This window comes from Impatiens glandulifera, chromosome 3, assembly GCF_907164915.1.
Source record: "Impatiens glandulifera chromosome 3, dImpGla2.1, whole genome shotgun sequence".
NCBI classification, from domain to species: domain Eukaryota; kingdom Viridiplantae; phylum Streptophyta; class Magnoliopsida; order Ericales; family Balsaminaceae; genus Impatiens; species Impatiens glandulifera.
This window is the reverse complement of record NC_061864.1, coordinates 23419435-23432886: the sequence shown is the minus strand read 5'-3', so window position 1 is coordinate 23432886 and position 13452 is coordinate 23419435. Positions and strand designations below refer to the sequence as shown.

Genomic DNA, 13452 nt, shown 5'->3' with positions numbered 1-13452 from the left:
ACCACGATCAGCTTTTCGCCTAAGGTAGAAGACGACTTTGTTTTCTCGCCGGAGATTGTTACCGGCGACGTAGATCACGGGCAGGACGAGTTATCATCGTCTTTACTAAATTCAGACGATAGGAAGCCAAGGAAAAGAGGAAGGAAACTACAAATGCGAGAAATACATCAAATGCGAGAAATATATCATTCACACATTTTCATCTAAAACGCGTTAATCAACTCACACTTTTTAGATGAAAATGCGTGAATGACATTTCTCGTAATTGAGCGGTAAAAGACTTTTCACAGAGCAAAAGAATCAATTTTGCAAACATTATCGGGCGCGGGCCTTTTTTGGAATTAAGGCCATTAGTAGGGTCATTTCATCAAATTTTTCACATTTTTAGGGAAAAAGTTTAAAAGTTAAAATTATGATAATTCGACCCATTTGATAATTCAAAATTCAAATTCCATTTTGAAAAAAAAAACTCTAAATTCAATGTTCATTTGATAAATATGTCCACCTCAAATAGCAATTGAGTTATATTATTTTATAAATAAGATAAAATATTTATTATTTTTATTCATTCAATAATAAATACATTGATTTAATATTTCTTTTTAAAAATTCAATCAAATAATTTTTATCTTTTTTTACATTATTAATTCTTAAATATAAGTATATGATATGAGAGTTTTCTTTTTTTTGCTAATAAGATAAAATTTACTTAAATAATATAATTAGAGAACAAACTTGATTGAAGACTCAAAAGACAAATTATAAAATAGAAAAGAAATAACAAAAGTGAAAAAGAAAGTAGAATGAATATGACCATAAATTATCATTTTAGCTTAGTTAGTTTAATGACGGAAAATTGTTGTCTTTGAAATTGTAATAGTCGATGATAACAAACGAGGTCAACAATAAACAAAAAATGAATGATTGAAACGTTATGGATGAGGTGAAGACATTAAAAAAATATATATAATGAAGAGATAGAATAGATGATGTTTTAGATAAATTCTAAGTATCTAATTTGAGTGGTACAAAAATTAATGGTTCTTTCAAATGAGTTCAAAAGAAGGTATTCCCAAAGTCCAACAGTTTCCAAATCTTCTAAATCAAACCTATTCTATTTAGAATCTGGGTTAGGACCCATGTGGCTCATGAAGCAACCAATTATGTCAAATCTTGGGTTGATCTCATGGCCAATATTTTTTTGGTTGCCATGCCTATTGAAGGTTTGAATACCTCTTCTCAAAATATACAAGTTAACATCAATTGTTATACAAACATGTTTTTATTTTTAATCATAGTTAAAAGAATTAAAATTCAAGAAAAGAAAAAGAAATTCCGACCTACCGGATTCGAACCAGTGACCTAAGGATAACAGCTAAACTACAGTCCTCCGCTCTACCAACTGAGCTAAGGTCGGATTGATATATTGTTACTATTTAATAATAAACATTAATTTCTTTTAGTTTACAAACAAATAAAATGCAAACATTCTTACCTTTTTCAAATAAATTGGATATATATATTAGAAAGTGAATTAAAAATATATATTTGAGTTTCTCATTCTGGTTGTGCATTTTAAACAAGATATTCCTTTGCTATATCTAATATTCAGAAAGTAAATTATACAACCTCAATTTTACCACTAAACTTGTTAAAATGTCCATAATCCTCTTAGTCGAGCACTTTCCGAACACAGTCTTGGATCTTCCAAAGCTCTTTCTATGTCCTGAGCTTATCCCGAGTCTCCAGCAGCCTGACTATTGATTCAGACCTCCACTGACCCACCTAAAGCAATCCAAGTCAGCTCCCGAGCTTGATGTTGAAACCAAACTTGTGCCCAAGCCTTTGTTATGGCCCTTTTGTCATTTTTTTATTACACTTTCTTTTCTTTTTTCCATTTTTAACCTAACATATTTTATAAAAATCTAAAAAAAAATGAAAAATGGTTAAGAACATTTTTCTTAATTAAAAATAAAAATTCCACAATTTTTAGGACTTGGGCGAAGTTTTTCTTAACCTTCACCATCTTTGTGATATCATAACTCAATTAATGACGAAAAAAATTCCTACATACTTCTAATACTTTTCTTAACATTTATGTGCTTGTAAATCATAATTTGGACGAGTTCGGATTTTCTGCCTTATTTTATGTTATCTCGCTTTATATATCGCATCTATTTTCAAACTCATCTAATACTATGAACATCCTAGACTCATTTCTAGGAACGGAATAGGCATAGTCCATTTTAGACGTAGACTACAACCTTAGATGGACAATCATATGTTTTGAATTCAAACAAAGTGTAATGATCTTCACGTTTCGAAAATGTCAAATGTTTCGCAATAAAGAACGTTCGTTTAGGATGTGTGGGTCATAGCGTCGATGCCCTTTCACACACGCACCAAACATCGGACCTTTAAAATAGAATTTCAGAAATTTTTTATTCTTAATTTCTCGAGAATTAAATTAGGTGGAGACTTTTTATTGAGCCATCTATGTCACGCTTTGGTAAAATCCTACATTCGGTTCCTCGTCTCACTTTAGGGTGAGGCAACTCTTGTAAGAGCGATCATCTCATTCATTTTATGAGATTTGAGAGGAAGGTAAGACAATAAATTTCTTAACAAAGTGAATCGATCCAAACCAGCGTGTTTTTTCTTAAACCGTAAGAACAAACTGAAACCAAGGGAGTTTGGGGGGGGTGTCAATTTAAAAACGTGCGATGTTTGTCTACGCTCGATGCCATTCATTTCGGAAGATGTTAAGGAAGAACACATGATCTATGATGGTCACGTCCATTCATCAACCTTCAAAATCAAGACATTATCTCTTGATCATAACCCCACAACTTCAGATCACTTAAGTTCAATTAAAGATCAAATACTAGGACGAGAATGTACATCACTCGTCAATATCTTATTAAGGATGACAACGAGTATCCTACACATCAGGTAGTGAAAGTACCCATCTCCGAAATCGATGGGTTGAAGAAAATATATATTTTAACCACAACAACATAAGTATCTCCGAAAATATCTCCGAAAAGTCACATCATTAACAATATATATATATATATATATATATATATTAATTTTAATAGAGTTAGGTATCGAGTTTGGGTTTGTCACACTGTTCATCCTAGACCCCGAACCCAATCAGCTAAACTTCTACTATTCCCATCCCCAATCCCCAATCCCCAAACCCGGCCCCAATTAAAAATACTCGACATTGACCGTCGGATACCCATGAGTATTGGGTATACGAGTACCCATTGTCATCCATATGTCTTATACGTTTGGTAAGAAAAATAAACTTAAAGAACCTCATCAAATACTTTTAAAGAATCTTTGATTTCATTCGAACAAAAGGGGAAGTTAGAACAACCAACCATGTAAATAGAGCAATGCATTGCGGATAAGAAAGCATGCGATAAATGTTAACTTGGTATTACAAAATCGAGTGTTGATGCCCTTCATCAATGTGAGACATATTAAAGTTTTGACGTGCCTCTAACAAGCTATCATATGACATCTTAGAACAACTCAAACAATTGACGATGTTAAATATTGATCTAAAATTGATGATGCTTGTGCTCGTTCATTGGTCTTCAAATTAGGACACGATCTCTTGATAATAAGCAATGACTCTAAGTCCTGAGACCGTAACTAAAGCTCAGACTATATAACGATTCTTGTGGAAGAGGAATCTCAATGTCTACTTGATCTAGTGAGTTAAACATTCAAGGTAAATCACGGAAGATGATGAAGTATCTCCCAGAAAACTTGAGTATAAAATTAGGACATGATCTCCTAATCATAAGCAATGACTCCAAATCCCAAGACCATGACTAAAGTCTAGACTCCAGAACGATTCTTGTGGAAGAAGAATCTCAATGTCTACTTGAGCTAGCGAGTCAAATATTCAAGGTAAATCACTAAAGACAGTGAAATATCTCTCAGAAAATCTAAGCAAAAAATTTATTCATGTACTTGAGTAATGGTACACTTGAAAGTATGAAAATGCTATGGATGAATAATTTGGGAATAATTGACCCTTCATATGGTTGTATTTTTGCATATGCATACATTAACATCAATTATTAAAATATGTGCATCAATAAACTTAATTAAAAAAATGATAACAACAATAACAATAATAAACTCTATATTTTACACTAAGGGCACTTATAAAAATAAATGAAAAACAACAACCAAAAATCACCAAAATAATAAATGGTAATAAAACTCTAGTTTTCATACTAAGTAATTTTCTAATAAAATAACACTAGGGGCATCTTCAAGATAAAAATGGAAAAAATAAAACACGAACAAAAGTAAAAGAGTTTCATGGCCATGAACTACGTAATGGCATGATTCTTTGTCAAAAGATACGTAGGTAGTCTATTCATTAGACCAGGTCATAATTGTCATTTTCTTAATATGAAAAAAATTAAGACAATTATCCTTTTTTGAAAAATGACAAAAGAAAAGAAAAAAGGAAAAAAATAAATCCTTATATCAAATACTAGAGGCATTCTTGGGAAATGCGAATAAAATATTTAATCCTAAAACAAAACAAAAAAAATATAAAAATAGCAACGACAAAGAAAATTGGTTTGGGATCAAACTCTTCTAGTGTTTTAATCAACCTCGGGTTTCTTCTTTGGACAAATAACCTAGAGTTCATATACCAAAGATTTTTATACGCAAGAGATTCGCTCTCATTCTTTTGACTCTACACAAGAATGTTGTGACAATAGGTTCCATATCTATGACTATCAAAGTCCAATACATGTTTTGTTCAAATGTGTTATTCATCTTAAAATGCGTTCAAATGCAATCGGTCCGTCGAAAAAGCGCGACAATATCCAAAACATTGACTAAATGACAAAGTCAATCCAAGCCATTTTGGCAAATTCTTGGATTTGGGAAACCAAGAGAGAAGGACTACGAGTCTAAAACTTGTAATATTAGATGACAAAGCTAACACGACCAACTAGATTGGTAGATACATAGTCTTCATATACAACCCACCAAAGCTAAAAGAGATAAAAACGAAAAGCAATGGTCATCTTTCTATTCAAGCAAGGATGTTGTATAGGACGTTTATCCCCAATGACGCGTTGTAAACTATCCAAAATAAAAACCAAATAACGATGTAGTGTAAGACGTATATCACTCATAATGTGTTGTAAGTCATCCAAAAAATATTAATATGAAAATAATATTAATAAATATAATTAATAAACGATATAATTCGACTATCCAGGATAGCGCGATACAAAATATCTAAACCCTAGTAGGAGTCAAATGTTACCCAACAAATTTCACTAAAAGAAAACATTGATTGTCCGACAAACCAGATTGACAGATGCAGAATCTTAAGATACAACCCTCTCATGACAGAAAAGAATATCACAACAAAGAAGATTGGTTGTCTTTTAAAAACAATTACTTTAAACCCGACACGATATAAGATGTATATTACTGATAACACATTACAAGTAGTCCAAACCTAAAACAAATTGAAAAAAATTAATGCTCATCAAGTGTAAACCCGTCTATTGTAAAAAGCATATTTTAAATCATTAAAAAAACACGAATAAAACACTATGGCCATTTCCAAGATAAAATCAACATTTTTGAACATTGAACTACATTCAACATAATTCTTCTCTCAAAAGGATATGTATACCCTCTTTTTTATAATCATTTGTTTTTGAAAAATGTGAGGAAATATCACCAAAATCACTCTAAAAAAAGAAACAAAAAATGGATACTAAAAAATAAGCACGAGTCGAGATGAGATGAGAGTATCCATTCAACGATTATTTCAAAAGAAACTCAATAATTTCCTTGACGGTTTGAACAAAGGATATCCGATTGCATCTTTCTCATGTGTTCGAGACTGATTTTATAAAAAAAAGGAAGCTTGTGGAAAAGATCAAAGTTCAAACTTAAACCACGAGAATAAGAAAAAATATTTTGCTTCTTAAAATTGATTCAAAAAAATGGAGGATGACTCGAAAACTTGAGGCTTGAGAGAAATAAATGAGCAAAAGTAGTTAGGGGTGAATCTGATGCGGTGCGAGTCGAAGAGGCGTTTATGCGAAAGTTGCAGCATCCGAAAATATCTCGCAAGTGTCAGATTTCGACGATTGCCTAGTGTTTTCGGGCAGAAACGTTTAGGAGCTCAAAATCGCATTTTTATTAGTTTCGGGTGTTTTTTTGCAATTTATTAAAAGTTGTTTATTTCTTTTGCAAGCTAGGGTTTGAGTATTTAAAAGAATCTTAAAACACTTTGTTAGGGGAAGATTATTAATCAGAAAACGATGTTTCCTCAATATCTATCAACTTTCGGTATTCGTAAGAATCAACGAATCTTGATAAAGGTTCATCCTAGCCACGCACGCTGCATCAGTTGGTATCAGTTTCCAGTCGACCCTGAGGTATGCCGCCCCGAAGACAGCCGCGCAACCCTACCCCTGGTGCTGATGATGGTGACCTTGCTGAGTTGCGACGTGAAAACGCTGAGTTTCGCCGTGATAACGACGATTTGAGGCGGCAGGTTGAATGGTTGACGCAACGGATGGATGCATCTATGCACATGCACCACCCTGAAGATGATGTTACGATGACAGATGAAAACCCTCTCGGTGGTCTTCGGAATCGATCCCCTGAACGCCCCAATCATCGCTGGGAGCAGGCTTTCAGGGTGGACATCCCTAAGTTCGATGGTAGTCTATCACCGGAAGAGTTTATTGATTGGCTTTCTCAGGTTGAAGAGATTCTGGATTTCAAGGAAGTTCCTGCAGATCGTCGTGTACCCCTTGTTACGATCCGCTTACATGGTCGTGCACAAGCATGGTGGCAGCAGTTGAAACAGACACGTGTTCGTCATGGTAAGGCAAAGCTCACGAATTGGGACAAATTCAGGAAGCATATTAGGGCTGCGTTTCTACCATATAATTACGAACGTAACCTGTACCAGCGGTTCCAGAATCTTCGTCAGGGTTCTCGTTCCGTGGATGACTATTCCACTGAGTTTTACACCTTTGTGGCTCGTGTTGACCTGTCTGAGTCCCCTCTCCAGTTGGTTTCTCGTTATATTGGTGGCCTTCGCCTCCAGTTGCAGGATATTTTGAATATGTTTGATCCCTTGACTGTTTCTGAGGCACATCAGCGTGCTTCACAGGCTGAGAAACAGCTAGCCAGGCGCGGTTCGGGTAGCTTTGGAAAACAGGTTGTCCCCACTAGTGGCATTGGTTCTTCTTCCCAGCCGGCCGATCCCACCCCAGCCCCCCCTCGCGGCACTACAGCCCCCCCGCAGGGACGTCCCGGTGGCTTGCGTTGTTTCAATTGTGGTGAAGTTGGCCATCGCCAAGCAGAGTGTCGCAACCCAAAGTCCACCAATCGTGGTCTTTTTACTGAGGTGGATGATCTTGACTCTGCTCTTCCTTCAGATTCAGCGCCAGTGTATGATGTTTATGATGATGAGGCAGCGGAGGAGTATGTTTCTGGTGATGTTGGCCCCCTTTTGGTGATTCGTCGATCATGTTTAACCCCTCGTGCTCCTGACAACGAGTGGTTACGTAATAATCTGTTCCATTCCACTTGTACCATCGGTGGCAAAGTTTGCACCTTCATCATTGATGCTGGGAGTTGTGAGAATGTGATTTCTGAGGTTGCAGTTTCGAAGCTGGGTCTGTCCACTGAACCTCACCCCAAGCCTTATCGTCTGTCCTGGCTGAGTCAAGGTATGGATGTTACAGTTTCTAAGCGCGTACTTGTTAATTTTTCCATTGGTTCCCATTATCGTGATGTTGTATATTGTGATGTGGTTCATATGGATGCTTGTCACCTTTTACTTGGTCGCCCTTGGCAGTTTGATCATTCTGTTATACATGATGGGCGTGCTAATACCTACACGTTCTTATTTCATGGTACCAAGATTGTGTTGATGCCAAATCAGCCCAAGAAGGGTGCTGCCCCCACTCATCATGCGCCCCCCTACCACCTTGTTGTCTCGGGGTCCTTTTCAGACCGCCATGGTCGAATCGGGCATGGTGTTTGCTCTATTTTGTTCGCTGATTATCTGTGGTGCTAGTTCTGAGGTGCCTATTCCAGTGCAGCCGCTGTTACATGAGTTTGCAGATGTTTTTCCTGAGAATCTGCCTTGTGCCTTGCCTCCTTTGCGTGATATCCAGCATCACATTGACTTGGTTCCAGGTGCTGCCCTACCCAACCGTCCTCATTACCGCATGAGTCCCAAAGAACATGAAGAGTTGCGTAGACAGGTGGAGGACTTGCTGTTAAGGGACACATTCGAGAAAGCCTTAGTCCCTGTGCTGTCCCGGCCCTTCTTACCCCAAAAAAGGATGGGTTCCTTTTCCGCGGTGTGCAGCTGTGCATTCCAGATTGCAGCCTGCGTTTGAGGATGATTCAGGAACTCCACAAAGAAGGCCATGTTGGGCGTGATCGTACCTTCCAGCTTCTTGCAGCTTCTTATTTCTGGCCTTCGATGCGCAAAGAGGTGGGGCGTTTTGTTGCTCGTTGTCGTGTTTGTCAGTTGGCTAAGGGCGCTTCGACTAATGTCGGGTTATACTTGCCTCTACCTATTCCCACTCAACCATGGTCTGATGTCAGTATGGATTTTGTCCTTGGGCTGCCACGTACCCAGCGTGGTTCTGATTCGATTTTTGTGGTGGTTGACCGATTCTCGAAGATGGTTCATTTCATTCCCTGCAAGAAAACCTCTGATGCTGTGGCTGTTGCACAGCTTTATTTCAGGGATGTGTATCGCCTTCATGGACTTCCTGCCTCCATAGTTTCTGATCGGGACACTCGCTTTGTGAATCACTTTTGGAGGAGTCTTTGGCGTTTGGTTAATACTCAGCTGAATTTTAGTAGTGCCTATCACCCGCAAACTGATGGCCAAACTGAAGTTGTTAATAGGTCTTTGGGGAACCTTCTGCGCAGTTTAGTTGGGGATCATCCTAAGGCTTGGGATCTGAAGCTGCCTCAGGCCGAGTTTGCTCACAATCATGCTGTTAATCACTCCACTGATTTCAGTCCTTTCCATGTGATTTACGGGCTGTCTCCGCGTGCTCCTCTTGATTTGTTAGCGCTGCCCAGCAAGGTGCGTCCTCATTCCACTGCTGCGGATTTTGTTGGTCAGTTGGCTCAGGTTCATCAGACCACTCATGACCGCTTGGTTGCTGCTACTGCCAAGTACAAGGAGAAGGCTGATTCGAGAAGGCGTGCTGTTGATTTTGAAGTTGGTGACTTTGTGTGGGCTATTCTGACTAAGGATCGTTTTCCAGCTCATGAATATAGCAAGCTTGCTGCTAAGAAGATTGGTCCTGTTGAGATTGTGGAGAAGATCAACCCCAATGCTTATCGTTTACGCCTTCCCAGCCATGTGCGTACCTCTGATGTGTTCAATGTGAAGTATCTTGTTCCTTTTGTGGGTGAGTCTTCTTCTGATGAGGATGATGCGGTTCCAGATTCGAGGACGAATCTTTTCTACCCTGGGGGGAATGATGCGGTGCGAGTCGAAGAGGCGTTTATGCGAAAGTTGCAGCATCCGAAAATATCTCGCAAGTGTCAGATTTCGACGATTGCCTAGTGTTTTCGGGCGGAAACGTTTAGGAGCTCAAAATCGCATTTTTATTAGTTTCGGGTGTTTTTTTGCAATTTATTAAAAGTTGTTTATTTCTTTTGCAAGCTAGGGTTTGAGTATTTAAAAGAATCTTAAAACACTTTGTTAGGGGAAGATTATTAATCAGAAAACGAGGTTTCCTCAATATCTATCAACTTTCGGTATTCGTAAGAATCAACGAATCTTGATAAAGGTTCATCCTAGCCACGCACGCTGCATCAGAATCTATGTTCAGCTACCCCAAAAACAATATTACAGTAAAAATGTAACATAGCCCCTTAATTTCTTAATGTTTTCAATTTAATTCACTATTTGCTACTCTAATTAATATTAAATAGGGCAAAACATACGTTTATCTACTCGTTTTATTTATAATTTTCCTGTTATAGTTATCAAGGTTGAGACATTCAAATCATCAATGTGTGTTCACCTAAACTCTCGTCTTTGATTGTTCAAAGACAATAATGCAAGTATATGAATTCTATCAGATATACTAATATTGCTAAAAGAGAAGAAAAAAAAGAATTTCCCACATAGTTGAGATATTGGAATCACCACTTATTACTTACCTAGACTCTCATTCTGATCGTTAAAAGTAAGAAGATATCTGTATTAATTCTATCAAATATATTGGTTGTAAACAAAATAATATTCATATTCACAAGAAACAAAATTGAAGCGAAAAAAAAAACATGAAAAATAATCCAATCTACCGGATTCAAACTAGTGACCTAAGGATACCAGCTAAATACTACAGTACTCCGCTTCTCCGCTCTACTAACTGAGCTAAGGTCGGATTAGTATTAAATTTATTATTTAAAATTTAACTCGAATTATCCTTTGCTTACAGATAAATAAAATTCTAACATTCTTACTTTTTCAAATAAATTGGATATATATACTTCATTCTTCTTAACTCATCACAAAAGTTTAAGTAATTTTTTTTATCTAAAGTATTAAAATTTTGAGTTTAATTTCTGGTACAAACATTTTAAAATTGAAGATGGGTACCTAACTTATTATGATAATAATAAAATTAAAATATTGTTTTCTTTCCTCTCCTTAATCATTTTTCAAAACTTATTCTCCAATTATTTAAAATGATACAAACTACAATACAACTTCACAACCATATACCTTGTCCATATATTTTATAAATAAAAATACACCACCTTATTATCAACAAACTAAAAAAATATATAATGCATCCCCACTTTGTCTCCTTATACTTAGATGTTAGAAAATAATTTAACAATATAATGACATGTAATTAAACAATAAATTTATTCTTTAATCAAGCATTTGCTAGATTATTATGATTTGTATTCAAACAGGGTTGCAATTAGGTGACACCACACTAGATCCGCTAAACTTGGCGTTGATACATGAAGCTTTGGCCGAAGAACCATCTTCTTTCTCTATTACGACATTTTGCATCATGATCTGTTCGCACGGATAATTCTTACTACAGTTTAATGTAATCGCATCTACAGATGCGCTCGTCCCATGTATATTCTTGTAAAGAATATTCTTCACTTGAACTGCCGAAGTCTTAAGTGAAATAAAAAAAATTAAAAGTTAAATTATATTTATAATTATCAAAGAAGATAAATGTATATATATACCTCTTGGTTACATTTCTTTTCACGATCACAATAGTTTTGGTCGATGATGATGGGATTAGACACTCCGATCATTTGAATGTTTTGAAACTTAATGTTACTTGCAGATCCGGATCCTCCCTACGATTACAAAATCAATAAAATTTAATTTCTAATTTTGTACAAGTAAATTTGTAAGTCAAATAAATTACCTGCCAAGTCTTAATTCTAACTCCATTAGTAGTTCGAATGAGTTTAACCCCATCCACTACCACATCTGAAACATAGGCTCCTGAATTTCCTTGTCCTAAGCTTCCAATACTACATTATACACTAATTATTTAAATTCCTCATTTATAATAATAATATTGAGAATTTAATTAGCTTTTATTTGAAAGTTTCTTACCTTATTCCATGACCAGGTCCACATGTAATGCCAGTGGCTTGTACTTGTTGTGATCCACTTACAATTGAGATGCAATCATCACCTTAATGATGAAAAAGTTACACATCATAATATCTCGAATTGTATCACTATAATTTAGTTACTTTTTTAATTGGGATAATATCTATATATACCTGTAGCAATGACACAATTGGAAATTTGTATGTTTTGAGTATTTGTGACATGAATTCCATCGGTATTGGGGCTGCTCTCGGGCGAAGAAATAGCGAGAGAAGAGGCTTCCACTTTGCTACATTTCTCAAAAGAAACATGGATTTGTTGCGCGTTTTGGATCTTTAAATTCTTCACGACTAAGTTCTTACATCCGAGGAAGGTCAATGCCTACATGGTCAATTATGTCACTTTCATTATTTAATTAAAATTGGTCAAGATAAAACAATCATTTTAGCATGAGGGACAAACCGTAGGAGCATCCTTGCAAGCCTACAAAAATTCAATATGAGAATATGTTAATCAACAATACATTGAATTCGGTTTCTTGAAAATAAAATAAAAAAAGTTGTTTGTCTTACAAGATCATCATTAATCTTGCAAGAATTCTGCCACCAAATCTTGCCATTACCATCGATGGTTCCACCGCCTTGGACTACAAGATTTTCCACATTTTCAAACATGAGCCATTGACGATTGCTCACTTCTTTGTAGTCTCCCCGATTATTCGATGCTTCAATGGTTCCAACAATCTTACATAACCAAAACACTTGCATTGTCAAGCTATCGTTCATCGTGAATCTATAAGATTAATGTAGTAAATTAGGTTACCTGAACATTAACAACAGATTTACAAGGGCCCGAGAAGGTTATCGGTTTTAACAAATAGCTCTTCTTGGGAACCATTAGGATCGCGCTAGTAGTAGAGGAACACGCCCCTTTCCAAGCCATTGCAAATGCCTAAACATAATCAAACATACATATCATTAAATTAAACAAATTAAGTCACTAGAATCCTTGCAAGGTGAATGAAAAGCCAAAAGAAACAATAATTTTTTTCATTTACAATGTATTAAGCTTGTTATTAATAAAATATTAAAAATATAAAATGTCATATATCCAACACTAAATTGTTATCGCCACGAGATAATAATATTTTGTAACAGGTCTATATATAATAACCTCAGTGTCATCGTGACTTCCATCGCCCTTAGCTCCATAAGAATCAACACTAAATGTTTTAGTAGGAGACGCAAGTTCCCTTCTCATAGGATTCAAATCAAGTGAGTTCACATTACGATTGAGTTCCAACTCTGACCACGGTCTTTCGCCCGAAACAAGGGATGCAAAGAAGATAACAACAAGAAGATATGACATTGCCATAACTATTTTTGGTGACTAAATATAGTAGTAGTGTGAAAGTGAAGAGATAAGTTATAATAAGTAGTGGTATAGATAGAAAGATAGATTGAATGGAATATTATTTATAAGGAATGTAAGTGTGGGCTAATATAATGGGTTTGGTTTGTACAAATTAAAGGAATTAATGTAATGGGAGGGAAGATGTGTACAAAACCACAATTTGGAGTATGGGCACAATAGAGTGGTTTAAACGAAAGGATTACCTTAAAGGCGGTTGCTAACCTAGTCATTTGTACATTTTTATGTCAACTAGATATGGGTTTTCCCAAACAAATAAAAATAGATATTGTGCACGTGCATTGTATTTAGTCATATATATATACTAAGTTAAACTATTTTTTGTTAGAAGATAAAATTCGTTAAGAGAACTA

General features: G+C 35.9%; 1 protein-coding gene and 1 non-coding gene across 2 annotated transcripts; both read right to left on the bottom strand.

The window, feature by feature from the left end:
* Positions 1-1334: 1334 nt before the first annotated feature.
* Positions 1335-1417, bottom strand: TRNAY-GUA. Its single transcript is given in 2 exon segments — positions 1335-1370; positions 1381-1417. It is a non-coding gene; the product is annotated as a tRNA-Tyr (tRNA).
* A 9555-nt stretch (positions 1418-10972) lies between these two features.
* Positions 10973-13042, bottom strand: LOC124930021 (polygalacturonase-like). Its single transcript, XM_047470392.1, has 9 exons — positions 12842-13042; positions 12491-12619; positions 12241-12411; positions 12131-12151; positions 11842-12049; positions 11669-11750; positions 11475-11583; positions 11287-11403; positions 10973-11212 (listed from the first exon to the last, which is right to left on the bottom strand). The coding sequence occupies exons 1-9, from the start codon at positions 13040-13042 to the stop codon at positions 10988-10990; spliced, it is 1263 nt and encodes a 420-aa protein (XP_047326348.1). The 3' UTR covers positions 10973-10987.
* Between the last annotated feature and the right edge of the window lie 410 nt (positions 13043-13452).